This window comes from Pan troglodytes, chromosome 8 (assembly GCF_028858775.2).
Source record: "Pan troglodytes isolate AG18354 chromosome 8, NHGRI_mPanTro3-v2.0_pri, whole genome shotgun sequence".
Classification (NCBI taxonomy): domain Eukaryota; kingdom Metazoa; phylum Chordata; class Mammalia; order Primates; family Hominidae; genus Pan; species Pan troglodytes.
Window position 1 is genome coordinate 89323295 of NC_072406.2, and position 27578 is coordinate 89350872.

Consider the following 27578-nt stretch of genomic DNA (forward strand, 5'->3'; position numbering starts at 1 on the left):
TTTATCACATAGCCAGATGATGTGAAGAATGAATGAGTTTTGTTTACTTGTTAGGGGTCAGAAGAGAAAATATGGGCCCAGTTATAAATGGACTCCTTTCAGGATAAATTCATTACATCTCTTGGAATTTGTGAATGGGAGTTGGTCCAAGCATGGCAACATCCTCGGGTCACCTCTGACATCACACCCCATGCAGAAACTGGGCCTTCCCTCACAGAAGCACCCGGTGGGGTTGGGGAGGGGCAGAATTCAGATGGCACCTCCACAGGGACTCCTGAAAGTCACTCAACCACATCTTTTCTGATGCAACTGACTTACTTTCTGCCTCCATGTTTGTTAAAAGTCCCGCCGAATTTATTCCGATTCAGGATGAGAGCAGCAATTTCGGGCACGTAGCGGGCAAACATTGCCTACATGCATGAAACAAAGAAACAAGAGCCAAAAAAAAAAAAAAAAAAAATGGCATGCAGAGAGGATTCTACCGCAGCAGAGGCAGCAAAACCTCTTGGCATACTTACTTTCTTCCACTAACCGCACTATAGGAGCCCCCGTATTTCTTGCGGTTTCCTATTAACTCTATGATTTCAGGGACGTAGCTGGCAAACATGGCCTGAGAAGATAGGAGACAGAGAGAGACTAAAAAGACAGGCCAAAGAAAAGGGGGGACCTGTTCAGAGGGTGGGGGCACTAAGATCTGAAAACACAAAAGGATTAGGCCTGCAAAGGTATATATTGATATGTTGGATCATAAAAAACTAAAAGCACGAAGAGAGCAAGCTCCCAGAAATACACAAGACAAACAAACATTAGCCACCTTGACAACTAAAGAACAAAAAAAAATCACAGTCGAGAAAAATACAAAGGAGACAGGAATAAATAAGGTGATATCTAGTTCTTCTTGCTGAAGAAAAATAGGCAAAAGGGGGGCATGCTAGTGAAACTAAACACACACAGACACATGTGTGCATGCACAGACACACACAGTTTCGCAAGAGAAGATCTTCCTTTGTCATTAAATTTCAGAGGAGAATCAATGTTTTTATGAGTGACAAAAGAAAATAAACACCAAAAGATTAAAAACTACATTTTTCTATTAAAAAAAACACTAAAAAGCTCAAAAGGGAAATTTAGGAAATCACCTGGGAGGAGAAGATAGCAAGGAGAAACACAAATCTGCCATGTTTTGTCCAACAAACATCTGGCCTGTGGCTGGCTGGATGGGTCTTATTATCTATAGGCACCTCACGGACGCTGTAGAAATGCTTGCGTGAATGTACACATGCATGTGCACATTTATATACATTTTTAAAATGTATAGGCCCTATGCATACAAAACAGAGAGAGGTGTATGCATCACTACATATAAATGTGCGCACGGTGTACATACATGAAAGCTGTGTATGGATTAGGATTTTAATCACTCGCTTCATAAATGGCAAAAAAAATCTAAACTTAAAATGAGCTACTTTGAAAGACAAAATACAGCAACTGCCAACGTGTGGCCAGAAATCCCCTCGATTTACATCAGAAGGGATGGTTTAGTGCAACATAAAGAGCTGCGTAGACTTTTAAAAAGCAAACAGTGAAACTTTCTTAGAAGAAAGGAGCAAAAATACCCCATGTGTCCGCTGCAGAATGGAGTGAGCTGTTTGCAAAACTGCACACTGCTCACATGGGGATGTCCGCCTGGACAAGACTAAGGTGCTCTCCCTCCTTTGATGTAGGGACCCTTCTCTTTAGGGCAGGCCCCAGCCACAGTGTTTGTTGGAAGTCTGGGGAGGAACATAAAGGGGAAGGGGGAGCTCTTGAAACCGCAAACTGTCTCTACAAAGTATCGACAGCTTCTACCAGAGGCAGGTGACAGCCACTGTCCTTGTAGCATACCAGATGCTGAGTTACATTGCTAAGGGGTAGACACTCTCCCTTATTAACAGCATCACTTTTCTTAAGACAATTAGGTTTGCTCCTGGCTAAATGGCTGTCCCTGACAAGGGCAATGTGCCTGGATCTATGGGACAAGTGTAATACACCAAGAATTATGCAGAAAAGTCACCATCGTGTTTGGATTTACTTAGCCTGATTGTAACATTAAGGCTTGCTTCTAGTGCAGAATACAGTCTAAAATACAAAGCTTTAAGGAAATGTATCATGGAAAATATTAACAACCATCAAAATCAACATCATAATAAAGATTTTTTTTACCAGTCCCCCGAGGATGAAGAAGACCATGAAGAGGCGCCCAAGTGTGGTTTTTGCATAAACATCCCCATAACCAACGGTGGACATTGTGACCATGAGTAAATAGACACATTCCCAGTAGGTGAGAGCCTGGTTGTTTTGGAAATTTTCCCATGGGTCCCCTGAATTCTCCACCTAAAGCAAATGGGACAGGGGAGAAAAAAGAAAAACATGCTATTGAAGTGTATACATGCAATAAACGCGGAAGCTCGGCACTCCCGAAGGCCACTTGCTAATGCACACCACTCTCCACACGAGATGTGTGGTTCCCGGGCTGAGTTCTGTGAGTCAGGATGCAGAGCTCCTGAGCAGGACACAGAGAAAGTGGAGAAGCAGCTGCAGGAGATGTCTTCCTGGCTGATTGAGACAGAGAGGGAAAGCAAGAAGGGAAATATCTCTAGGCCTTTTCTCTTCTTCTGGTAAGATGTGGGAAGCCAGCTAAAATTCAGGGCATTGCCTCTGGCCAGGTTTTAGAGCACTCTCTTCAAGGAAAGAGCCAGAGATTCCTTCCCTGACCTTCCTCAATGGATTTCTAAGGCCCAGATGGCCTGGCTCTGCCTCTCCCACAGAAATTCTAAACCCTTCCGTAGGGGGCTGCCTCCTTCCATCAGTTTATCCAGAGAGTATATATGGGCCCTGCTTATTTCTGATTCAAACAGCATCTCTGGAATCTGGCCCTGCTCTCCCTCCTTTGCAAATTGCCAATGGTGGTCCCAGCCTTGAGGCTGCCGGAATCTTCGCAGGGGCATGGAAAGTGAGCTCATGAGAGCAGCTTGCACTGGCACAGCCCGTTAGATCAAGGGCTGGCAAACTTTTTCAGTTTTGTGGGCGACACAGGTCCTGGTCAACTCTGCAGAGGCAAAACTTCAACAAATGGGTGTGGCTGGATTTGGAGAGCTTTGGCCCGAGACTGCAGTTTCCCCACTTTCCTGTCCTTCCATCATATTTGATCTGCCAACAAGGCTAGTAGATGGGCAGGAAAGGTACTTTAGATACTCTCAGGAGAGAGGGAGCTGCGGGCCCAATTTTACTCAAATATGCCTGTGATCCACCCACAGGGCCTGTAGACGGTGGCCCCCAGGCCTCCACCTCTGCCTCTGCAAAATGTTTCCAGGGCCTGGCCTCTTTCACACATCAGTTTGTCCTCAATGTGCCACTTTCACAAAAGTTTCCTGGTGAACCTGAAGGGACTTCACTAATACCCATAGTAAGGTGGGGTCACCATCTTATTAAAGACAACTATCTCCTCCACATATGTGATTTGGGTGCTTCGTGCTTGGTTACAGCAAGAATTAGGGTGATTAAGGTTGATTTTGGCCATGAATCCCATCAGCATTAAGGGCTGGGCAGGAGACTCCAGATCTGGTGACTACATGAGCCCCCATGCCCCACCCACTGCCATCCCAGGCCTGTCTTCCTTTGGGTGATAATTACCTAAATCCCAAGTGTGGGTAGCTAAGCGCGTCCTTCTATCCGTTATGCAAATAGAGGCTCAGCCACTGGTGGTCAACTTTATCCAAAGTCTCAGAGCTAGACGAGGCTCCTTCCAGTTGTAACAGTCTATGTTTGCATGAAACACACTTCCCACAATGGCTGTGCTCTCTAAAAGCAGGGGGAAAGTCTGCCTTCGGGTGGTGTGAGGGGCTTGACTTAATACAAGGCTTTCAAAGAGTCACTAATGAAAAAGAATGAACATTTTTGAGGTACAAATCAGACAAAATAATCAAAGGTGGCTTTTCGTAAGGCAGAAGTGGAAAGAAATTGAGGGATCTGAATTTGTTGTTTACTAGGAGGTGTGGGTCCAACTTCCAACCTTGTCCCCAGACCTTTTCCAGGTGTTTGCTTAGGAAGCACTGCCATCTTGTGGCTTACTATAGTTATTGCAGACAGAAGGAAAATCTACCAAAGCCCCCATGACAATACCAATGAGCAATGAACAGAAAAATGCAGGTTAATAGTGCAAACATTACTCACCATTTGGAACTAGTTTGGGGTAAAAAGGTTGGAAACCCAGACAATTGTGTGGTTGCTTCCTATCTTCCTGTCTACAACTGAGGTGAAGTTTATTTCCAGCAAGATAAATTTTAGGTAATAAAATGACTCAGAGAGGGTCTTGTTGCAGGCAAGCGAGAGCAGAAGGGTCTTCAAGGTTACTCACCAAATGGATGAACCCGGCTGCAGTCAGCCACGTGCTGATAAATATGGAGAGCAGATTCACCAGCTTGATGGAATTACTGTGCAAGAGACAACAAGCAAAATCCCCACGTTACCAAGGGAAGGCCCTGCTTGGGCTGCCTTACAGGGTAACAGCACCCGCTTAGCAGGAGAGGCTGCCACATCTAACTCCCAACCATTTCTCCATTATAAGGGAATTCTGGAAGGTGGAGGAAGCTGCTAGGATGAAGGTCAGGACAGAGCCTAGAGGAACAAATTTAACTTTGGTAAAAAATTAACTTTTATTTAAAAAACTCTTCAAATCTACAGAAAAGTGGAAAGAACAGTATAATGAACACTTGTATGCTCTTCATTTAGACTGACCAATTATTAACATTTTACCACGGGTGCTTTATCTCCCTACATGCTTTTTCTCTTATACCCCCCACCCTTTTTCCTTCTCTTCTTCTTGCCATGTACATATATATATATATATATATATATATATATATATATATATATATATATTTGCTAAACCATTTACCAATAAATCAGAGACACCATGGCACAAGCCCTAAATACTTTAGCACCCAACTCCTAAGAAGAAGGGCATTGCACAGCATAATCACAATACCATTGCACGCCTCAGAAAATTAAAACATAAAAATTCAGTAATGCTATTTAATATGCAGACCTTATTTAAATGTCTCCAGTTGCCCCAAAATTATGTTTATTGATTTTTTTTTTATTTTCCCCCCAGACCCAAGTTTCATGCACTGCATTTGGCTGTTAGGTGGCTTAAATCCAACTGTCAGGAAACAAGGACAGAGAGTAAATATTTTAGGCTTTACAGGCCATATAGACGTTGTCACAAATACTCAACTCTGTCACTGTGGCTTCAGAGCAGCTTTTGGACAACATGTACAGGAATAGATATGGCTTTGTTCCAATAAAATTTTATTTACAAAAACAGGCAGCCGGCATGGGCTATAGTTTGCCAATCCCAACTTCAGTCCCTTCTAATGTATAATTGACACCACTCCTTTGTAATGACATTAAATTTTGTGTGAACCTAGGTTGTCTTCTATAATGCTCTATATTCTGGATCCTGTTTATTTACTTATTTATTTTTATTTTATTTTTTATTTTTTGAGACGAGGTCTGACTCTGTCACCCAGGCTGGAGTGCAGTGGCACGGTCTTGGCTCACTGCAACCTCTGCCTGCCAGGTTCAAGCAATTCTCCTGCCTTAGCCTCCCGAGTAGCTGGGATTACAGGCACCCGCCACCACGCCCAGCTAATTTTTGTATTTTTAGTAGAGATGGGGTTTCACCACGTTGGCCAGGCTGATCTCGAACTCCTGACCTCAGGTGATCTGCCCGCCTTGGCCTCCCAAAGTGCTAGGATTACAGGTGTGATCCACTGCGCCCAGCCCAGTTTATTTTTTAAATAAATGTTACTGTGTATGTTTGAGGTTTACAACATGATATTACCTACCATCTCACATAGTTACGTTTTTGTGTGTGACAAGAGCAGCTAAAATCTACATATTTAACAAAAATCCCAAATACCATACAATTTTATTAGCAATAGTCCTCATGTTGTACATTAGACCTCTAGACTTGATCATCCTACATAGCTCCCTACTTAAGTATTTCTGTTAAGAATCTCTGCGTGGATGGCATCACATCAGGATATCCCAGCCCAATGACTAGCTCCATCCATGTGGCTAAGGCAGAAATGCTAATGTCTCCACTGAGAGGTGCCCATTTCCCTTTGTAATGAATATGCCACCTTGAGTGAGGCCCCGAGACTGCAGGAATAACCTGCTCCCCAAAAACCTTATACCTAATAGCTTTAGCATTCACTGGTGTTCCTTGAGTGGATCAACTGGACCTTATGACATTTTGAGGTCCCTAAGAGCTGAGGCCTTGTCTGTCTGGATTCCAGGAGCCCTGGGTCCCTGGAGCATAGCAGGCCCCTGTGACTCTGCACTGAGTGTACTGGTATCTGCCCCTGCTCTCTTTCTAAACTGCATCCTGTTCAGTCCCACTGGGGTATACCTGAACGCTGCTGTCAGCAGGTCACTTCACTGTCCAAAGGCTTCTTGTTGACTAAAAGATGACATTCAAACTCTCTCCTTCCATTGTCAACACCTTGTGAAGTCCCAGTCTCTCCCACCACCACTCTTTCACATGAACTCTTGAAACTGCCATGCCAGCTAAACCTATTTACTATAGCTATTGTTTACACTATTTATTCAACTCGAAAGCCCTTCCCATCTAGCCAAATTTCCCCATTCTTCAAAGCCCAGTTCAATCCCTACTGCTTCCTTAAAGTCGTTCCACCCACCTGCAAGACAAAGTGACTTTCCCCGGCTCTCACCTCCAGCCATTCATTGGTAATTGATCCTACTGACTTAAGATGTCTTTTGTAAAGTTTTAGGTTGCTATTTGACTCTTGTGTTCCTTGCTGCATCTTGCAGAAAAGGACTCTCTTTTCTAGCTCTTGCATTTTCCCAGTAGTGGCTTAATGCAGCCTACAGGGTTGCCCAACCCATTAGGTTTGGTCAATTCATCTCTGTTATGACTGCCCTCTCTTACCTCTCTTTTGGAGAACCAATGATTTAAATTCTAGGCATTTAAGATCACAGTAATAGTTTCAGCTAGCTTGTTTACAGTTCTTTCCCAGTGCTCACCACATGTGCCACCATCCTAAGTGCTTTAGGATCACCTGTGCTTTATGTATACTAAGTCATTTAATGCTCATAACAATAATCTTTCCTCTTCTATGGAAGAGCACAGAGGAATCCACAGTCTTAGTTTTTCCAGAGTTGATTCTGACAGTTCATGGAAAGAATAAACAGATACTTTCAACTTTGTGGGTGAGACTGATCTTTCAAAATGTGTGGAACAACTTTCTTTTGGCTCGAAAACTTGGAAAAACAGCCAAAATGTCCATTCTGTCTCTCTTGGTCATTTCTAGAGTTACCAGATTATAATAATTGCCAATATTTATTGAGCCCTTATTATGTGTTAGATGTTGTGTTGAGCAGAATTCTCTCCTGCCTGTACCTTGTAAGTCCTCTAAGGTGTGCTCCCACATTGGAGGGTAAGAAATAGATGAAGAACTGATAGCCAGAGGCAAAGGGAGGGCTCTTAGGGAGGTGTGTGTTGTTCATTTTCTCAGGGTATCGTTAAATACCAAGTGGCTTCACTTACATACTCCTGGATTCTTGGGACCTGAACACAGCAGTGTCCCACCAACAACCATGTAGAGTCCTCTTGAGATATTAAACCTATTTGGAGTCTGAGTCTCCTGGTGCTTTGGAAAAATGACCTAAATATGGTGATTATTAAACTCTAAATGAGGTTACAGTGATATTAGTAGTGCGTTAGGGAGCTCTTGCCATATGCAGAACGTTTAATCATTGTTGCTAAAACAGTCCATGTTTAGCTCTGAAATCTGATTATTTTTACGACATCAGTATTATCACAGATCCCTAGGTTTAGGAATTTGCTTTCTAAATGAAACTGTATGACCACACATCTGAAAGCTACAAGCAAAAGATGCAAGGTTAACCCCTGGTGGGCATTCTCCATAGTCTGAAATGTGAACCTTGCCAGGTTAAGTAGGGCTCCTTGGGAAGAAAGAGTGGGGCATGCCAGGAGCAGGGCTGTGTGCTCTGCATAGCAAAGGTTATATATCTCTGTGTGGAGATAGTCATAGCCTTCCTGGTCAAGCCCAGGGATCTGGGCCAAACATGAAGCTACCAGTGGTTAGAATGATTTGAACCATTCAGATTCTAGCCTGCTTCCTAAGCTTTGAGGGAGATTATGATCTTATCATCAACACCTGATCCAACAAAAGTCAATCATTCTCATGTTGCCTATACAATTCCTGAGTCTCCATCCCATGGAGATCTAATTCACAACGATGGACACAGTGAATCATGATAGGTCAGGCACAGGATTCTTGTAGATTAGAGACCTCTTCCAAGAAACTGTGGATGCTGCAAGAGAAGGTCTGGCTCCAGAGATTACAGCTGTAAACCCAGAGCTTCTGGGGCCTCCTTTGTCCTCTATATGTTTAACATGTTTCAGTTAACACAGAAAATGCCATGCACTTTGTACAAAGAAGTGCACATTTGTCCCTGTTCTGCTTGTCTCTAATTTTTCTCTTTGTTTCTGGTATTGCCAGGTGCTGCTGGCCTTGTTTGTTTTACTGCTCTCTTTGCTGGACAGATGTAAAATACCCACCCCCTAAAAAGTTAACTGGACTGCACCACACTAACATAAATGGTCTGAATGACAACATGAGTGGAACAAAGTGAAATTCTGCCAATTCAATCCCTTAATTATCTCTAGATCCCTTCTTCTTTCTCTGCCCCAATTTGCACTGCCTAAGGCCATGCCCTAATACCTCTGCCCTGGACTACTGCCTCCTAATTGGTCTTATGGTCTATGAGGTCTTTGATGCTTCAACCCCATTCTCTATACAACTGTTGGAATAGTGGATCTTTCTAAAATGTCAGTCTAACCACATTTCCTCTCCTGATTAAAATCCTTCAACAGCTCTCCTTTGTTCTCAGTAAAGTCCATGAATCTAAGAACCTGCATGATTTGGCCTCTCCATGCACATCTTTTGCAGTCTCCATATAGAATACTCTTCTTTACAAACTTTATCTTGGAGCCATTTCTAAGTTCATGTCAGTAGTAATGTTTTAGTTTCAAAAACGCCTCCCAAAACCATATTGGTTAGGTACACGATGACTCATGCATATCATGGAATGCTATGTGAGAAACAAAAGGTGACATAGTAGATGTAATAGTTATCTCAAAGTAGTGTGATGTGGAGTCAATTTTACTTTATCCTATATGATTTTGTGTGTTGTTGCAACGTTTACCGTGAACATATTTTTAAAATTAGAGGAAACAGGCTGGGCACAGTGGCTCACACCTGTAATCCCAGCACTTTGGGAGGCCAAAGTGGGCAGATTACCTGAGGTCAAAAGTTCGAGACCAGCGTGGCCAACATGGTGAAACCCTGTCTCCACTAAAAATACAAAAAGTAGCCAGGTGTGGTGGCAGGCACCTGTAATCCCAGCTACTCAGGAGGCTGAGGCAGGAGAATGGCTTGAACCCTGGAGATGGAGGTTGCAGTGAGCTGAGATCACGCCCAGCCTGGACGACAGAGCAAGAGTCTATCTCAAAAAAAAAAAAAAAAAAGAAAAGAAAAGAAAAATTAGAGGAAACAATAAGGAAATTCCCATTTTGGAAAAAATTGCTGAGTGATCCATGTTTTAGTCATCAATATTTACCACAGTCAATGAGATGTGGAATTACAGCCTTTAAACACAGCTGCTGACTTTCCTCTGACAGTAGAATAAGTGTTCTAGCACCTGTGTGTTAGATCTCCAGTTTGCAGGGCAACTGAGAAACTGCCAAAACCTCAGATAGTGAGAGGGAGTCTCCTTGTCTCCCCTTTAATTGGCCGTTTCAGGCTATGGAGTATTCTAGGCACCCTGTGGGCTTGCAGTTTGGGAAAGGGCCCTGATGCTGGTCACATAATTGTGATTTGCCCATTTCATCCCATGCACTTTAATTTTCCTTCTGCTGCCTTCTTAATTCTTTATCAATCTTTCTGCCCACCTTATGCTTCTCTGCCTTGTTTCTTTCAGCTCTTGGCCCAGTGAGGCAGCCAAAGTACTGGGAATGAAACAGCAACTCCAAATCATTATTTCAAATTGCATTGCAAAGCCTCCATCCCTGCCTAATGCCACAGATTGGCAGGAATTCACCGCCAAAGAGAGCCAGACAAAATCTCCCTAAAGACGATTACATGGGTCCCCCAACCCACCCTTCTGGAAGGACCGCTATGAAAGCAGCAGAGTATGGAAGAGTCACAGGAGAATCGCTCAAAAGTCCAAAACCCTACAAAAGCCAAGGCTGCACTTTCTCTGGGACAGAACTTTGGGATCCACACTTGGGGATGCCCAAAAGCAAGGAGCCAAGATTAGCCAGGCTGGCACCTGGAGAGAGAATGGCCTCAGAGAGTTGTCCTGAAGCTTCTAGATTTCTTACAATTACATGACGTTTGCTTCTGTGCCTGGTGACCTGGCCTTTCCTACCCTCTTAACCTCATCCTCCTCTTTTCATCACAGAACGCTTAATGTCCAGGAGTGCAGAATTACCCAAAGTTTCCCCAAGTGCTATGCTCTCACACCAGTGTGCTGTTAGCAGCTTCCTTGATTAGAAGTCAACCCCCACCCTACCCCTCACATGCCCAGCTCCACGAGGATGACACTTAAGTTTTCTACAAGGCTTACCTAAAAGTAACCTTCTCCTCGAAAAGATCCTTGACTGCCCCGCAACTCAGGCTAAGCCCAGCTTAGTTACTCCCCTCTCAACCCCTGGGCATGCTGACATCAGCATTAACCACACCATCAGGCGGCCTGGCCCCCTACGCAGCAAGTTCTCTGACAGCAGGACTCCTAGCACCCACCTTGCTGCTGATACCAATGGGTGCTCACTCCAGGCTTGCTGAATTATCTCAACCATCTGGTTATGACCATAAGTGAAAGGAACTCTGAAAACCCAGGTTGTGGGTTTGTGGCAAAAAGTACCCTCTAACAAGAGTTTCATATAGTGGGAAGTGGGGTGCTGGAGAAAGGCTGTTTTGGGGCCCGGATGGCAGATGCCCAGACAGCCTTCCACCCCGTGACTCTTCCCTAGGGCCATTCTCTCCCTCGTCCCCTGGCTGGCTGCTTCAGCTTCCCCGCTCTGCACTGAGAGAGGCAGCACTGAGTGCAGTTGGCAGGTGAGCTGACCACCAGGGATCCCACAGCCACTTCCCGCATCCAAAGGAAAGAGAGGTGAGTGTCCTAGCAGAAAGTCAGAAAAAGATATTCAGATGGTCCATCATTTTCTCAAGTTCTAAAACGGTCCAGGGAGTAGACAGTATTCCTCAGAGCAATGGAACCTTCTCAAAATGCTGGCATCAGAGAATAAAAATCCCCCTAACATATGATGTAATTGTGAAACAGGGAGAGACAGACACTACCCAATGTTAGAGAGTGTCACAAAACACCATCCCTACCAAAAAAGTAAGTGTCTCTTAAGGACAAGGCTCTATGCTTGGTGCTGGGTACTCACGCGTTCCATCTTTAAAACACAGTCTAGTGGAGTGAATCTGACATACGTAAATATTGGAGAGATGCTAGCTTCATTGATCGTTTACATTTCAAAAGTAATATGATTCTAGCACATAGAAGAATAATTAAAAGGCAGAAATCAAGGTTATTGGCAATCAGAAAAACATGAAGAAATACAATATTCACTGTATGTGAATAATATTACATTATTGCTAATAAATAGAGGACTGATAAATTCTTATCTCAGGATAATGAACAGTAAAAGGCAGGAGGACATACTTTTAAAGACTTCAGTGCCATTGGATTCTCTTTTTCTTTTCAACTTGACTAATAGAAAGTGAATTTGACCTCACAGTCACATAGATGAGCAGTCAGAGAGAGGAAACCAATTTGGAATTAAAGCAAAATAAAATAAACAAGCAAAAAAAACACTAACACCCAAGGAGTAAAGCCAATCATAGGTTGAATTTGTTGGCTGTGTCAGGTTCATTCAGGAAGCTAGGTCCCAGCCTGTGTTACCAGGAAAATGATGCTGAATCTAATCCTCAAAACTACAGATATATTAATTACAAATCACAAAATATGGAGGTGTCCTGTTTTTAATCATTTATCAAATGCATGAAGGGCAACCAAAGAGGAAATGGAACATTAGAAGTTAGCTTCTTAGAGTGTAATTTCCTAGAAGAGAAATTTATGGCCTGTACTTTTTCTCCATTAGAGCACGTCTAACCTCTTTTATTAGTTTATTCATCAAGACAGCCCTGGTTTCAGGCCAGCTCTGCAAGCCGGCAGGTCATCAGGAAAGGGATCCTCTGGGGGCTTTTCCTCCTGGTCCAGTTGTGTTTTCCAGATCATAACGCAGTTAACAGAAGTATTCATGGTACATTCGACAGGAGGTTTGTAGGTTTTCCCCCAAAAGGCAATTCACAGAGAAAGCCCCAAGGGCTATACGGATATAAAGTGAACATCTAAAATGTGCTTTGAAATGAAATGATTTTCTGTTTGCCGTATGAGGTTTGTGATTGCCTCTCACAGCATTGCTTCTATTGCCTTTACGACTGGGTTCAATTTCTTATTTAGTGATGTAATAAAGGGGCAATTTAGAATCTGGCAGCAAGGACTTCCCAATCAATGAGCAAATCTATCCCTCATTCACTGTGCACCTTTCCCCTTGACACCGTGGCTCTTATCTGGGCAACCCCACTGGGCACACAGATATCAGCTATGTGTCCCTAAAAGTGTCCCTACTTGCCTGCATGCACAGCTATTTCTCTCTTTTCACCACATAGTTCCCTGGCCCTGCAGAAGAGAGCAACTCAAACCCTACTCTGGTTTTCTCTCCCTCTCTGTGTTAGATCACTCTTTCTGTGAATAATATAACTATTAATTATGTCATTGTGATGAAAGCAAGCACACCTGATATTTGCAACTTGGCATAGGGGACTGGAATGAAAAAAAAATGATGAAGAACATCTTACCTTGTTTTAAGAATATTCAGAAACTGCAAAATTTCTGAAAACTGTATCAGTCTCAGAGCTCTTAAAAATCTCAAACCTGGAAAAAAGAATGAAATACAGATGCATTATTTTCAATGTGTGATTTTAATGTTCACAGTCTGCCATTTGATTTACAGTTCCCAAGGGTCGAAGGGATGGGAAGTTCTTGCAGAAGATAAACCAGCTGGTACCTCGGACATATTCCTTCATTCTGATTCTTGACTGGTTTAATCTCGACTGGGAAATGGACTTTCTCTTTATAAAGGTGGCCTGTTCGGAACCTCTTTAGAGGAAGGGCTCATGGGGAGAAGCCAGGTTAATGAGACTTTTCATTTGGTGATCTCTGATTGAAAGCACTGTTTCTAAGTTACCTAGTTATCTGGCAGGATTTTGTCTCTGAAAAATCCTAGGAATTGTGATAGCTCAGGGTAACCCTTGTGCTAAGAGCAGATTGAGAATAAATCGGATAACCTTATGTCTTTGATGGATTTTATTTTTTATCTTTATCTTCAGCCCTGATAAAATGAAGAGTACACCCCACAGTGTTATCTGTTTTCTACAAACTTCTATATTTTCCTCCCAATTAAAAAAAAAAAAAGATCAGTGAGATATCACACCCTACAACTTCAGGATTCAAAATTTATATAGTTCCCCTTTTATTAAGTGTTAAGATAAATGGTTTGTCCTTTCTAAATCAACAACCTCTCTTGAATGAAAAAGAAGCATCAGTGTTTAGGTGGCAGAAGAGAAATGGAGAAGGAAAACACATCAAGGACATTTTAAAAATGCAAATTATTATGTTGTAATAGCTAAGAGTGAATTATATTTCTGTTCAGGTGAAATTCATGGTCAAAACATTCAGTCAGTCCTGGGCTATAACAATTTGGCTATCATGCAAGGGAATTACTTACAAAATGCTGGTTTGTCACCGCTTTGAGACACATTGAATGTCACACCCACTCCCAAGGGGATTTTCTTTTGCAGACTTTCTAGAAGCATTTTGTTAAGCACCGCCACGTGCCAAAGGCAGTGCGAAGCCCTCCAGTGCACTGAGTTGACAGACAACTCCACGCCCGTGGGTGGGGCTTTGTTCTCCCACGCCTGTGAGCCAGTAAAGGGCAGCCTAGGGCACAGTGGTGGGAAGGAATCCTTACTACCTTCTACTTGAATGAGGAGTACACTAACTGCACGCAACGTGGAGCTGTTTAGGTAATAAGGGAAAATTAACTTAAAGTTCATGGGGTGGGGGAAAATCTGATTGTACAAGGAAAGAGGGAGAAAAGGATTGGCTCAAAAAAATAACTTCTCATCTGAAAAGGATTAACCATCATGAACAGAAGACTTTTTTTGAAAACATTCTCCTTCTATGCTAAATAATACTTATATAACTTTTATTAAATAATTGCAGAGATGAGACGGGATGTTGATGAAATAAAAAGGCTCACGGCCAAAAGCACAGTCGTAACTGAGCTGATGAAAGGCTGACTTAGCACTGCTGAAAACCGACCACGGCGCAGAGTACAAAACTAAGAAGTCATCTCAGAAAGCAGAGAAAATAAGAGAAAGGGAGAAAAAAAAAGAGGAAACTTCAGAAAATAGAAACACAGTGGAAATCACAGAGATCCAACCCATGGATAAAATGTGTTGGCCAAAGGGAAGTCAAAACATCACATTGATCATAAGCAAAGGCCAGGACATAACAGAAAAGAACTTTTGAGATATGAAAAAATGACTGGCGACTAAAAGGTAAAATGAAGGATCAGTTCTTAGAGACCAATGCCAAGAAGCATCTGGCTTTTCATTTTCACATTTCAAGTATTAAAATCAGGCAATAAAAATAAACCACCAGTGTTGATGGGGTTATTTACCGTTAATGTAACTAAGATCATTATATTTAACAAAAAGTGTTAAACAGCAATTGGGCAATTTTCAGAATTTTTAGACAAACAGAATTTGACCCAAGATTTTTATACCCAGTCAAGTGGTTGTTCAAGAATAAAAGTAACAAAAAAAATTTCAAATTCTAAGGTCTCAAAAAATACATTGTTTGCTCAGTGTGTGCATAAAGTTTCCAAAGAGGTTCAGAAGACTTGCTAAATCAGAATGGGAGGGGGCAAGGGCTGGAAATTAAATTTATAACAGACTCTACTGCTGGTCCTAACCTTCCAGCCCAACCTAGACTGTTATCTTATACCAGTATCACTGTCGCATATTGCTGAGCTAAAACGACAAATGTAGAAACGTGGAGTAGAAGGCGACTGGCAGTTAGCACTGAAACTATGAAAGATAACAACACTCTTCCATGTTCCTTGAGGGATACATTCCAAGACCTCCCAGTGGATGCCTGAAACCTCAGATAGTGCCAAATCCTATATGCATTATATACACACACCTATGGTAAAATTTAACTCATAAATTAGCACAGGAAGGGATTAACAATGGCAATAATAAAATAGAACAATTATGACAATATGTACTAGCATCACTATACTTGCGCTTTGGGGCCATTATTAAGTAAAATAAGGGTTAGTTGAACACAGGTAACATGGGTTACAGCAAGACATCGGTCTGCCCACTGAAGTGCCGTGAGAGACTAATGGCCAGGGAGTGCAGATGGCACGGATGTGCTGGACAAAGGGAGGATTCTTGTCCCAGATGGAACCAAGCAGGACAGCATGCAACTTAAAACTTATGAATTGTTTATTTCTAGAATTTCCTATTTAATATTTTCAGACTACGGTTGCCTGGGGATAACTGAAACCTCAGGAAGCAAAACCATAGATAAGAGGCACTCCTGTAGAAATACACGCTAGCAATGTATTAGCCACTTAGGGTTTAATCCTGAACATTCTGTGTGTGCATAGATATGCTTTTATTTATGGAACTAAAAATAGAATACAAACAACCTGAACTTCAAACTGGATTTCTTCTTTTTATCTTTAAATGATGGTGTTTGTATCGTATATCCATTGCTGATTGGCAGCTTGCCACATTTGAGTGAGTTACACAAATATAGTAGAATAAAAGCTTTTCTTTTAATTAAGGTGCATGAAAGTAAGGGCAGGAAAGAAATGAATGCAGAGGCCACAAGGTCATATACTCTTGCTAGACACAAACTGCAGATCTAGCTCTGAGCACCTTCTTAACAAAAGCAAGCAGGCAGACAGGATAAGATCAATAGTGTATACATATGAGAGAAAAACAAACTGGCTTGCAGGAGAATCATTTATTTTTCCCAACATGGAGACCAGAGGGAAATATCTCCTTGCAAAAGGGACCCAGGGTGATGCAGGAGCAAGACCCCTGTGGGCTGAACAAGGGTGGCCTTTGCTTATTTGACTGCCTCATACTGGGCATTTTTATGGCACTGAGTTTCACTAATGCAAATGAGTCAATGAAGTTCTCCATAGGTTAAAAAAGTCAGTCTACATTTCATCCTCAGATCAAGCCAGACTATCTGGAGAAATGGTTGGTCTTTCAGGAATCATTCACAATAGCTTCCGTATTAGTCCGTTCTCACTCTGCTAATAAAGACATACCCGAGACTGGGTAATTTATAAAGGAAAGAGGTTTAATTGACGCAATTCCACAGGGCTGGAGAAGCCTCAGGAAACTTACAGTCATGGCAGAAGGGGAAGCAAACACATCCTACTTCACACGGTGGCAGGAAGGAGAAGTGTTGAGCATAAGAGGGAAAAGCCCCTTATAAAACCATCAGATCTCGTGAGAACTCACTATCACGAGAACAGCAGCATGGGGGTAACTGCCCCCATGATTCAATTACCTTCCACACGGTCCCTCCTACGACATAGGGGTATTATGGGAACTACAATTCAAGATGAGATTTGGGTAGGGACACAGCCAAACCATATCAGCTTCCTAACCGCTTTCTGCCCTGGACCCCTTGTGTTCTCTGCTCAGAAGCCTCCAATGCCACCCATTTCACACAGAGTAAAAGTCAAAGTCTTTCAAAGGCCTAAAGCAACACCATCCCACCACCAGCACTATCTCCTTTTGGATCTGATGGCTTCCTACTGTCACTCCTACTACTGTCCGCTGATCTGGCAGATGTCTTCAGTGACCCTTGAACACACAGGTATGCTACTGCCCCAGGGCCTCTGCACATGCAGCCTCTCTGCCTGGAATGCTGTTTGCCAGATGCCCACATGACATACTCCCTCACCTCCTTTGGGTTCTTACTCAATGTCCCTTGATCAGCGTGACTTTCCCTGGCTACCTGACCTAAACATGCAACTCCTCCCACACCACCCTTGCAACTCCCTATCCTCTTTCCTGCTTCACTTTTCTCCTCAGCATGAAGCACTAGCACCTCGGTTATGTGGTTACTTTCTGCCTTCCTCTCTTTAGCATCAGCTCTATGAGGGGAGGGGCTGATGTCTGTTTTGTTCAGGGCTATATTTCCAGCATTGAACATAGTGTCTGGCATAAGGTGAAGGCTCAATAAATCCTTGTTTGAACTGAATGAGTGAATCAAAGTTTTGAGAAATAATTAGACGGTGGAGTTAAAGGTTAGATAATCCACATTCAGAATTCTGAGACTATATGTTGCCTACTAAAGGGAAAAGCCAGAAGCCCTGCGGGGTCCCCTGAGAGAGGTCAGGGCTGCACTCTTGGGAAGTAGAAAGTAGCCTCATCAGGGAAAAGTCTTAACCAATGACCACTCTGGCTATACCCAGAAAGAGCCCAGAAGACTACAGACAGCGACTTCAGGCTAAGAGAGGAGACCAAGATAAGAGAGGTGAGAGGGGGAACTCTTTGGTGACAATTATTCATCTTCTCTATTTTATAATATCTTTTATTATTTTTATTCTATAAAATCTCTGAAATAAATGATTTTCTAAGGTAACACAAAATAGCTATAATAGAGTTGTGAAGAAGAAAATGTGTATATACCAAAAGCCAGGAATTACATGCCCTCCCCAAAAGCTTCCAGGTTCAGAGAGTTTTACAAGTGAGATTTTTACAGTTTCAAAAAATAGTAACTTCTCTATCTATTCTCTATTATATGATCAAGTCTTAAAAATGGACTTATCTGTGTTTTTCCATGTTCTGTATTGGTTTAGAAAGTTGGCATTACCTGGACACAAGTTCCCTTGCATTTTTTCTTAAATGGCAAGCTTATCACACTAATGACTAACAACAATAATCCTAAATAAAATACTAGGGTATCATATCCAAGACTGCATTAAATGAATAAAAGACATGAGCTATAGCAGATGCTGTAGGGTACAGCCCAAATCCCCTCTTCAGGGACCTTATTTGTCCTGGGCTCTTGAAGAGTGACCTGCTAAAGGCTCAGAGCTAGTCCCTTCATGAGAACTGCCCTCTGCTACAAGGAGCTGCCTCATCTGGGGCTACATCCCCTGTCAGTCGTGGTGCCCCCCACCCCCCCACCCCCCCGCCACCACACACAAACGCTGGCTGATGTAGGGACAAAGGTCAGCTGCCTTGCCTCAATTTGGGATACTTTTTCCTGTGGGATGGGTTGAGGCTTCCCAGGCAGCTGCACCCAGCCTGAGTTCTCCACCCTTATTCCCTCACAGGCATGGGCATTAAATCCTACCCTGGTGATCTGCATACCAGAAGACCGAGCATTCTAAGAGTCCATGTGAGCATACTGGAGGCACTCAGTAAATGGTAATTTCATCATATGAAGGTGAAGAATTACAATAGCGTAGGAGTGTACACACGCCACAGAAAAGTCATCAAACTGGACTAGAAAGCCCAGAAACACACACACACACACACACACACACACACACACACAGAGTACATATAGTGTTACTATTATTTTAAATTACTGGTGAAATGATGATGTTGACAATGACATTAATCTATTATTACTGATGATATCTAGTATATTTATTTACTTACACACACTAAAACTTCTAACTATATCTTTTTTAAAAAATACGTACCACAGAAGAAAATAGCTAAGGAGACACAAATGAGACAGTGTATCCAGCATAGTTTGAAAGCAACAGAGCCAAGTTTCACCACAAATGTGACAAACTCCACAAAGCCCAAGCTTCTAGCCACTGCCCCAGACTTCAGCCAGTCATTTCCAGTTCAGACATTAGGACTCAAGCACACACTTTCAAGACTTGTGATACATCTTACCAACTTGTCCTCACAATTTGCATTCCCTTCAGTATGCAAATGCTCTTTTGCCTGTATTCCCACTGGATTGAGTACAGTGATAGAGAAAATAGGAAGGAAGGAAGGAAGGAAGGAAGGAAGGAAGGAAGGAAGGAAGGAAGGAAGGAAGGAAGGCAGGCAGGCAGGCAGGCAGGCAGGCAGGCAGGCAGGCAGGCATGAAGGCAAGAAGGGAGAGAAGGAGAGAAGGCAGGAAGGCAGGAAGGCAGGAGGGGAAAGAGGGAGGGAACAAGGGTAAGAATTCCAATTGAGGTCGGGCATGGTGGCTCATGCCTGTAATCCCAGCACTTTGGGAGGCTGAGGTGGACTGATCACTTGAGGTCAGGAGTTCGAGACCAGCCTGGCCAACATGGTAAAACCCTGTCTCTACCAAAAATACAAAAAATTAACCAAGTGTGGTGGTATGTGCCTGTAATCCCAGCTACTTGGGAGGCTGAGGCAGGAGAATCACTTGAACCTGGGAGGTGGAAGTTGCAGTGAGCCGAGATCTCGCCACTGCACTCCAGCCTGGGCTACAGAGTGAGAGTCCATCTCAAAAAAATTAAAAATTTAAAAATTAAAAAAATAATCCTAATTTGATAGACCCCAAATAAGAGCTCATGGCTGTTTTATTTTGCTTTTCTATCTTAACAAATGGAGCTAATTATTTTTTCATATAATTATTAGTCATTTTATTTTCTTCTCTAAAGTGCTTTAGAGTGGGCTTTGCCAGTCTGCCTGTGTATTATCTTAATTGTAGTAATACAATTGTGTTCTCATATAAAGAAGATTTTGTATACCATATATTATCTCCCACCGTTTGTCATTCTTCTCAATTTGGCTTAAAGTATTTTTCCTACTGTCAAATTTTACTTAAGGTGGGTTTCTTTCCCCATGAATTCTAAAATATATCAATCTTTCTACCATGTTCCCTTTTTTAAAAATTTTTTTGGCCATCCCCATCATATAGATAATTTTTTTTTTAATGCATCTATTTTTTTTTTCACTGCATCTATTTTTTTTTCTTTGTACTTTTGGGGCACTGGTTCTGGACTTTGACTGTACATTTAAATCACCTGGGAAACTTTCAGAATTGTTGACACCTGGGTCTCAGCACCCCCTACCTGCATTCTGATTTAATGGGCGTGGGGTACATTCAGGCAGAGGGAGTATTAAGGCTCCGGAGTGATTCTAATGAGCCATCCAGGTTAAGAAGCATTGCAAACTTTTTCTATAAATGAACATATAGTAAATATTAATAAATATTTTAGGCTGTCACAACGACTCAACTTTGCTGTAAATAATAGGAAAACAAATAGGTGTGACCATATTCCAGTAAAATGTTACTCATATAAATAGGCCATGGACACTAATTTTCTACACTTGCTTTGGAGGCATGAGATTCAAATCCATTGTGCACATGAATCACCTGGCATTTGTAAACATCCAGATTCTGACTCAGTGGATCTCAGATGGGGCCTGATACTGTGCATTTCTAACAAGCTCTAAGCTATTGTCAATGCTGTTGGTCAGAAGACCACACTTTGGGAAAACAAGGCTGCAAGGCAGTGGTCCCCAGATTTCTCTGCCATTGTAATCACCTGAGGATTTTAAAGCAATACTGAGGCCTGCTTCCCACCAGATTCAACGGGTCTGGGATACAAGCTGGGCATCAGAATTTTTATAAATTCTGATTTGAGTGTGCAGCCAAGTTTGGGAACCAGTGGTTCAGAATATATTTTCTTTTCTCTAACCTTTAATTTGTTAATCCGTTTTGATGTATTTATTTATTTTGGTTAACAGTGCACCAAAAGGACCAAGCTTTCTTTTTCTAATCAAGAAGATTCTAATGTACAGCCAGATGGTGGATGATGATGAGTCCAGTGTACAGCCAAGTTTGGGAATCACTGCTTTAGAGTATCTTTTATTTTCTTTTTTTAACCTCTAACTTATTAATCCATCAGGATATATTTATTTATTTTGGCTAGTAGTATGCCGAAAGGAGAACGCTTTATTTTTTCTCCAAATAGCAAATTTCCGTTAACCCGAGTAATCAGTTGAGTAATTTAAAACCAGTAATCTACCCTCTAAGCACACTACCAGTCTATTTAAATCAATTTTAAAGAACATACTGGCTAACTAGAAGTTAAATCAATAATATAATAAGAGATTATTTACAAAACAAAGCATTCAGCTTAGGATTTTGGGGGAAAAGTAGTCTTGACAATAGGAGAAAGCTGATTTTTTAGTTTAGTGTTTATGACTAAATAACCAGAAAACCAATAAATATGAAAAAAATTTTAAAAATCTGTAGAATTTTATGGGAGCAAACAATAGCAACAAGAAAACAAACAAAGTTCTGACTGATCCAATAAAAAAAAGAAAAAAATTATCCACAATGATATTCTAATAAATCTGTGAAAAACCTCAGTGAGAGGGATGACTTTCTGAAAAATATAAACTTCGAAACTTGATACACACAAAAAAGAAATCCATTATAGGATAACAATTGAGATATAAATTGAAATATATAGTAACAGCTTCCCTTAAAGACTCTGCATCCATATATAATTTATGATTAAATTATTGCACATACATTTTATTAACATTCTAAACTGTTCCATAATACAAAACGAGATCTAAAGCTACTAACTTATATTATAAAATAAACATAAACTGAGGACCAAAAACTGACTCTCAAAGCACAAAAATAAAGTAGAAATGGCCCTCAACTTACAATGGTTCAACTTAACGATTTTCTGACTTTTCAGTGGTGCAAAAGTGATACCTATTCACCAGAAACCATACTTTAAGTATTCACACACCCATTCTGTTTTTCACTTTCAGTACAGTATTCAATACATTACACTAAATTTTCAGCACTTTATTATAAAATATGCTTTGCATTAGATGATTTTGCCCAACTGTAGGTAATGTAAGTGTTCTGAGCATGTTTAAGATAGGGTAGGCTCAGCTATGATGTTTGGTAGGTGAGGGGTATTAAATGCATTCTCAAACTTAAAATATTTTCAGTTTATGATGGGTTTGTGAGGATGTAACTCCATGGTTAAATTGAGAAGCATCTGTATTCTAATATCACTAAGATCATAGATGCCAAAATTCTGTATATAATGCCAACATAAATTATTCATCAATGAATTAAAATGATAATCCAGAGCATTCTAGTTAAACATAGCAGATGGATCACAATGGTTTATGTCTGCCCCCTCTCAAAACTTCACTAAAGTAATACAAATGTTGAGGGGGTAGGAAACAGCAGAATCCCACAAGAACAAAAAGAATGGAAGAGGAGATTACAACACAGAACAGACGAACACAAAATGTGGGTAGATACTCTGTTAGAAACTGACTTGGCATACATATATATGTATTTATTTATATTTATATAAACATATACGTATATTTTCCATGTATATATTTCCATAATGAGAAAGAAAGACTATCTTTCTTTGTCTATCTCCACAATGATAAACGGAATATTAAAAATGTCTTTGGTCAATACATAAAGACTGAGGTTGATGGGGGGGTGTGTGGGATGCAGAGGTCACAGTGAAGAAGAAAACCACCATCCAAAAGGTGAAATGAAGTGGCTGACCCTGGGAAGAGGGAGGCTGTGACAATAACACTGATTGACTGGGGTGCCAAACAGGAGTAGTCACTACATGGCAGCAAGTGCATACACTTGAGGTGTTAAAATAGAGCAATATCCTGAGTAAACTGTAACTCTTGGAAGAAACACACTGTCTCTACAGCTGTAAGACCAGTTACCAAATAGAAACACACCGTAGCGTATCTCAGTACTCCCCAGACAAACTGCAACACACAAAGACAGCATTCACATATAGGCTAACAGAAAATCTCAAATGCAAAGATAAGCACAAAACAGGCCAAGCATGGTGGCTCATGCCCGTCATCTCAGAACTTTGGGAGGCTGAGCAAGACTCCATCTCCAAACAAAAAAACACTGTCAAGTACACCTACATATAACCACATGGATGAATCACACAGGCGTAACATTGAGAGAAAAAGGCCTGACACAGAGTCATTCTATATGACCCAGTTATATGAAGTTCAAAACTGCGCAAAACTGATATATGGTCAGGAGAGTGGTTACCTTTGTGGGGTGTAGTGACTAGAAGGTTGCCAGGAGAAGGGACTAGGGGGTGACAGGCAATAATGACTGTTTCTTGAGCTGAGCATTGGCTTCTCAAATGCATTCTCTTCGTGAAAATTTATCCAGCTGTTGCCAGGCACGGTGGCTCATGCCTGTAATCCTAGCACTTTGGGAGGCTGAGGCAGGCGGATCACTTGAGGTCAGGAGTTCGAGACCAGCCTGGCCAATATGATGAAACCCCATCTCTACCAAAAATTCAAAAATTAGCTGGGCATGGAGGCAGGCACCTGTAATCCCAGCTACTTGGGAGGCTGAGGCACGAGAATCGCTTGAACCTGGGAGGCAGGGGTTGCAGTGAGCTGAGATCGCGCCACTGCACTCCAACCTGGGCAACAGAGCAAGACTCGGTCTCAAAAAAAAAAAAAAAGAAAAAAGAAAAGGAAAGGAAAGAAAAGAACTAAAGAATTGCCAAACATTTGAGGAAAGGCAACTTTCCTTCAAGAAATACACATATTACACTTCAGGCCAACTGACCCTTAAGGATACAACATTAACAAAGCATTAAACAAAAAATGCTTTAGAAAAATATTTGAAAAATATAAAGAGTTGTGAAAAATTATCTCAACTCAAAAAATCAACTAAATATCTTAGCAATTCAAATTTTGAACATCAAAATCTTAAAAGGCCAACTTAATAGAAGAATGGGCATAGCCACACAGCAAAGTAGAGGGCTGGACTATCACACAGCCATCTTCATACAAAGGGGCACAGGAATGAAAAGTGCAAAAGAAAAACTAAGAGACCCAGAAAACAGGAATAAAGTTTTCCACATTCATGTAATTGAGCTGCCAGAGGGAAAAAAATGAAGGAAATAGAGAACAGGAAACATTTAAAATAACATTAAAGTGTCCTAGACTGAAAGAATGACCTGTATCCTCAGATTGGAAAGGTCTTTTAAGTGTCCAGCAGGTTAAATTTTTTTTTTTTTTTTGAGACAGAGTCTGGCACTGTTGCCCAGGCTGGAGTGCCGTGGCGTGATCTCGGCTCACTGAGAGCTCCGCCCCACGGCCAGCAGATTACATTTTAAAAGACCTAAATCCAAGCATATTGTGGATAAATTTTATAACATCAATGTGAAGAAATAAATCCCTTCAAAGCAACAAGAGTCAAATTATTGTCACAATTCTCCTGGCTTCACTGGTTGCAAGAAAACAAAAGAAGGATATCTTTACAATTCTCAGGACAGATTAATTTGAACCAAGTAATATATACTTAGCCAGTTGAAAGAAAAATAAATCCAAAAGAAGCAAGATACAAGAAGCAACATGGAAAAGATAAAAGTAATGGATTCATTTATGTGTTGACTGAGTATGTTTTAAATGAATAAATAATAACAATGATCTAAAATTAAAATCTCTGGAAATAAATGGAAGATGGAGGTGTGAAGGAGAGAGGGCAATGGGAAAAAGAAAGGTGTGCAGAAATTCTTGTCTTGATAGGATACAATCAATCATACATATTAACAGAAAAAAATTAAAGTATGTGTATCAAAACCTTAAGGATATAAATTCCATAGCCTAGAGGAAAAAAAGGACAAAGGAATTTAATCAAATGGAGAAAAGAAAAAAAGAACAAAAACTTCAGCCCATCCAATGAAAAGGAAAAAAAATAAATAAAAGGTATATTAATCAGAAAACACAGTTACAATAGCAAAAGAGTCCAAATATATTTGTAATCATAATAAAATTAAATTAAAATTACTTTCACCTATGGAAAGACAGAGATTCACATGATATGAAAACAACAACAGTAATAAATTCCAGGCGCATGCTATTTAAAAGACATACACTGCAAACAAGACACACAGAAAAGTTGGAAATGAAAGAATGGAAATTATGTGCCTGGCAAATGCTGAGAAAAGAGGAACAAATAGAGCAATGATTATATCAAATAAAGTGGCAGCTACTGCAAAAAGTTATATAAAAATTATATATAAAATTATACATAAAAATTATATTAAAAAGAATAAAAAGTAATACCTCATATTGATAAAAGAAACAATCCACAAAGAATGTGTAACAAAAAAAACTTTATACACCTAAAAGTATTCCTTTGAGATAAATAAAGCAAATATGACAAGAATGCACAAATATAGGATATTTAAGTAGCATTTAATCCCTTGGGATATATTCATATCTATATGTATCTGAATGGATGGGCAGAAAGACACACACATATATTAGTAAACTAGGAACACACATTCTTTAATAACAGCCATGAGCAGTCTCAAAAACTGACCACATATTAGGCCACAAAGAAATTTCATCAAAATCTAAAATGCAAAAATCATCTAAGTCACATTTACCACAAAGCAATAGAATAAGAAAGTAATAAGAGAATGGCAACAATGACTAAGCAGTAGAGAAATAGACTCTATTTTATCAGAAGAATTTTACAGACAATAAAGAGGTCATCACAAATCAAAAGGAAGACAGGCATCATGCAATGATGGACCTCATACCATAATGGAAATAAGTTTGAGATGAATTAAAAATTAAATATAGATAATAAGGGACAGAAAAATTGAGGAAAATATAGGTATATATTATTAGCCCTCTGAAAAGAAGAATTTCTAATTTCATGTGTAAAAGCAGTCATACAATCTTTGAAATACAGGCTCTGCCACCACCATAAAAACGTCAAAATTCTGCATGTTTAAAATCATAATAAACACAATATCCAATGAAAAAATAATCAAATATGATACAATAAGGATAAATTCTTTGTAATGTCAAAAGCATGTATGTAAAATACTTTATCATTAGTTGATAAGTAGGCAAAAATCACAAACAGCTACATCATGAAGAAGATAATATAACTAGTGAATAATCATTAAATTAATTAAATGAAACTATTTTATCTTAACTTGGTTCAAATAAAAAAAATGCGCACCATATACAAAAACCAACTCACAATGAATTAATGACTTAAGGTCCAAAACTGTGAAACTACTAGAAGAAAGTATTGAGAAAGAGCCCCATGACAATGGTCTGGGCAATAATTTTTTGGAAATGACCCCTAAAACACAGGCAATAAAAGCAAAAATGGACAAAGAGGATTACATCAAACTAAAAAGCTTGGCCCAACAAAAGAAAGAATCAACTGAGTGAAGAGAGGCGGGGCGCAGTGGCTCACGCCTGTAATCCCAGCACTTTGGGAGGCCAAGGCGGGTGGATCACAAGATCAGGAGATCGAGACCATCCTGGCTAATACGGTGAAACCCCATCTCTACTAAAAATACAAAAAATTAGCCGGGTGTGGTGGTGGGCACCTGTAGTCCCAGCTACTTGGGAGGCTGAGGCAGGAGAATGGCGTGAACCCGGGAGGTGGAGATTGCAGTGAGCTGAGATCATGCCACCGCACTCCAGCCTGGGAGACAGAGCAAGACTCTGTCTCAAAAAAAAAAAAAAAAAAGAAAAAAGAAAAAAAAAAAGAAAGAAAGAATCAACGGAGTGAAGAGACAACCTACGGAATGGGAGAAAAATATTTGAAAACTATACATCTGATAAGGGCTTAATATTCAAAATATATAGAGAACACAACTCAATAGCAAGAAAGCAAATAGCCCAATTAAGAAATGGGCAAGGGACCTGAATAGACATTTCGCAAAAGAAGAAATGCAAATAGCCAACAGTAAATGTTTAAAATGTTTGACATCACTATTTATCAGGGAAGTGCAAATTAAAACTACAATGAACTATCACTTCACATCTGTTAGAAGGGTTATTATCGAAAAGACAAAAGGTTAAGTGTTGGTGAGGATGTGGGAAAAAGGAACCCTTGCATACTGTTGATGGGAAGGTAAATTAGTACTATTTTCCATTATGGAAAAAGGTAAAAAGTTTCCACAAAAACCCAAAAATAGAACTACCATAAAATCCAGCAACCCCACCACTGGGTATATATTCAGAGGAAATGAAATCAACGTGCTGAAGAGATGTCTGCATTCCCATGTTCTTTGCAGCACTATTCACAATAGCCAAGGTATGAAATCAACCTCAGTGTCCATCAACAGATGAATGAATAAAGAAAATGTGATATATATACACAATGGCATATTATTCAGCCATGAAAAGAATAAATCCTTTCATTTGCAACAATGTGGATGAACCTAAAGTTTATATTAAGTTAAATAAGCCATGCACAGAATGACAAACATCACATGATCTCACTCATATAAAAAAGTT

At 40.6% G+C, this 27578-nt stretch overlaps 1 protein-coding gene and 1 long non-coding RNA gene across 45 annotated transcripts in view; one reads left to right on the top strand and one right to left on the bottom strand.

Moving 5' to 3' along the window:
• KCNMA1 (potassium calcium-activated channel subfamily M alpha 1) overlaps nt 1-27578 on the bottom strand; it is a 764605-nt gene that overhangs the window by 234734 nt on the left and 502293 nt on the right. For 37 of the 44 annotated variants that reach the window (XM_054659718.2, XM_016918668.3, XM_063781912.1 and 34 more), the window contains 4 exons: nt 13023-13098; nt 4397-4472; nt 2203-2373; nt 519-610 (listed from right to left, as the gene is read on the bottom strand). In XM_054659718.2, coding sequence (XP_054515693.1) covers nt 519-610; nt 2203-2373; nt 4397-4472; nt 13023-13098 — 415 coding nt within the window. Of the gene's footprint in view, nt 1-318; nt 411-518; nt 611-2202; nt 2374-4396; nt 4473-13022; nt 13099-27578 lie in introns of all 44 variants that reach the window. The other 7 variants (XR_010146932.1, XR_010146930.1, XR_010146931.1 and 4 more) reach the window with 2 other exon arrangements.
• Nucleotides 14142-14882, top strand: LOC107966761 (uncharacterized). The gene is made up of 2 exons (XR_001706685.3): nt 14142-14249; nt 14449-14882. It is a non-coding gene; the product is annotated as an uncharacterized LOC107966761 (long non-coding RNA).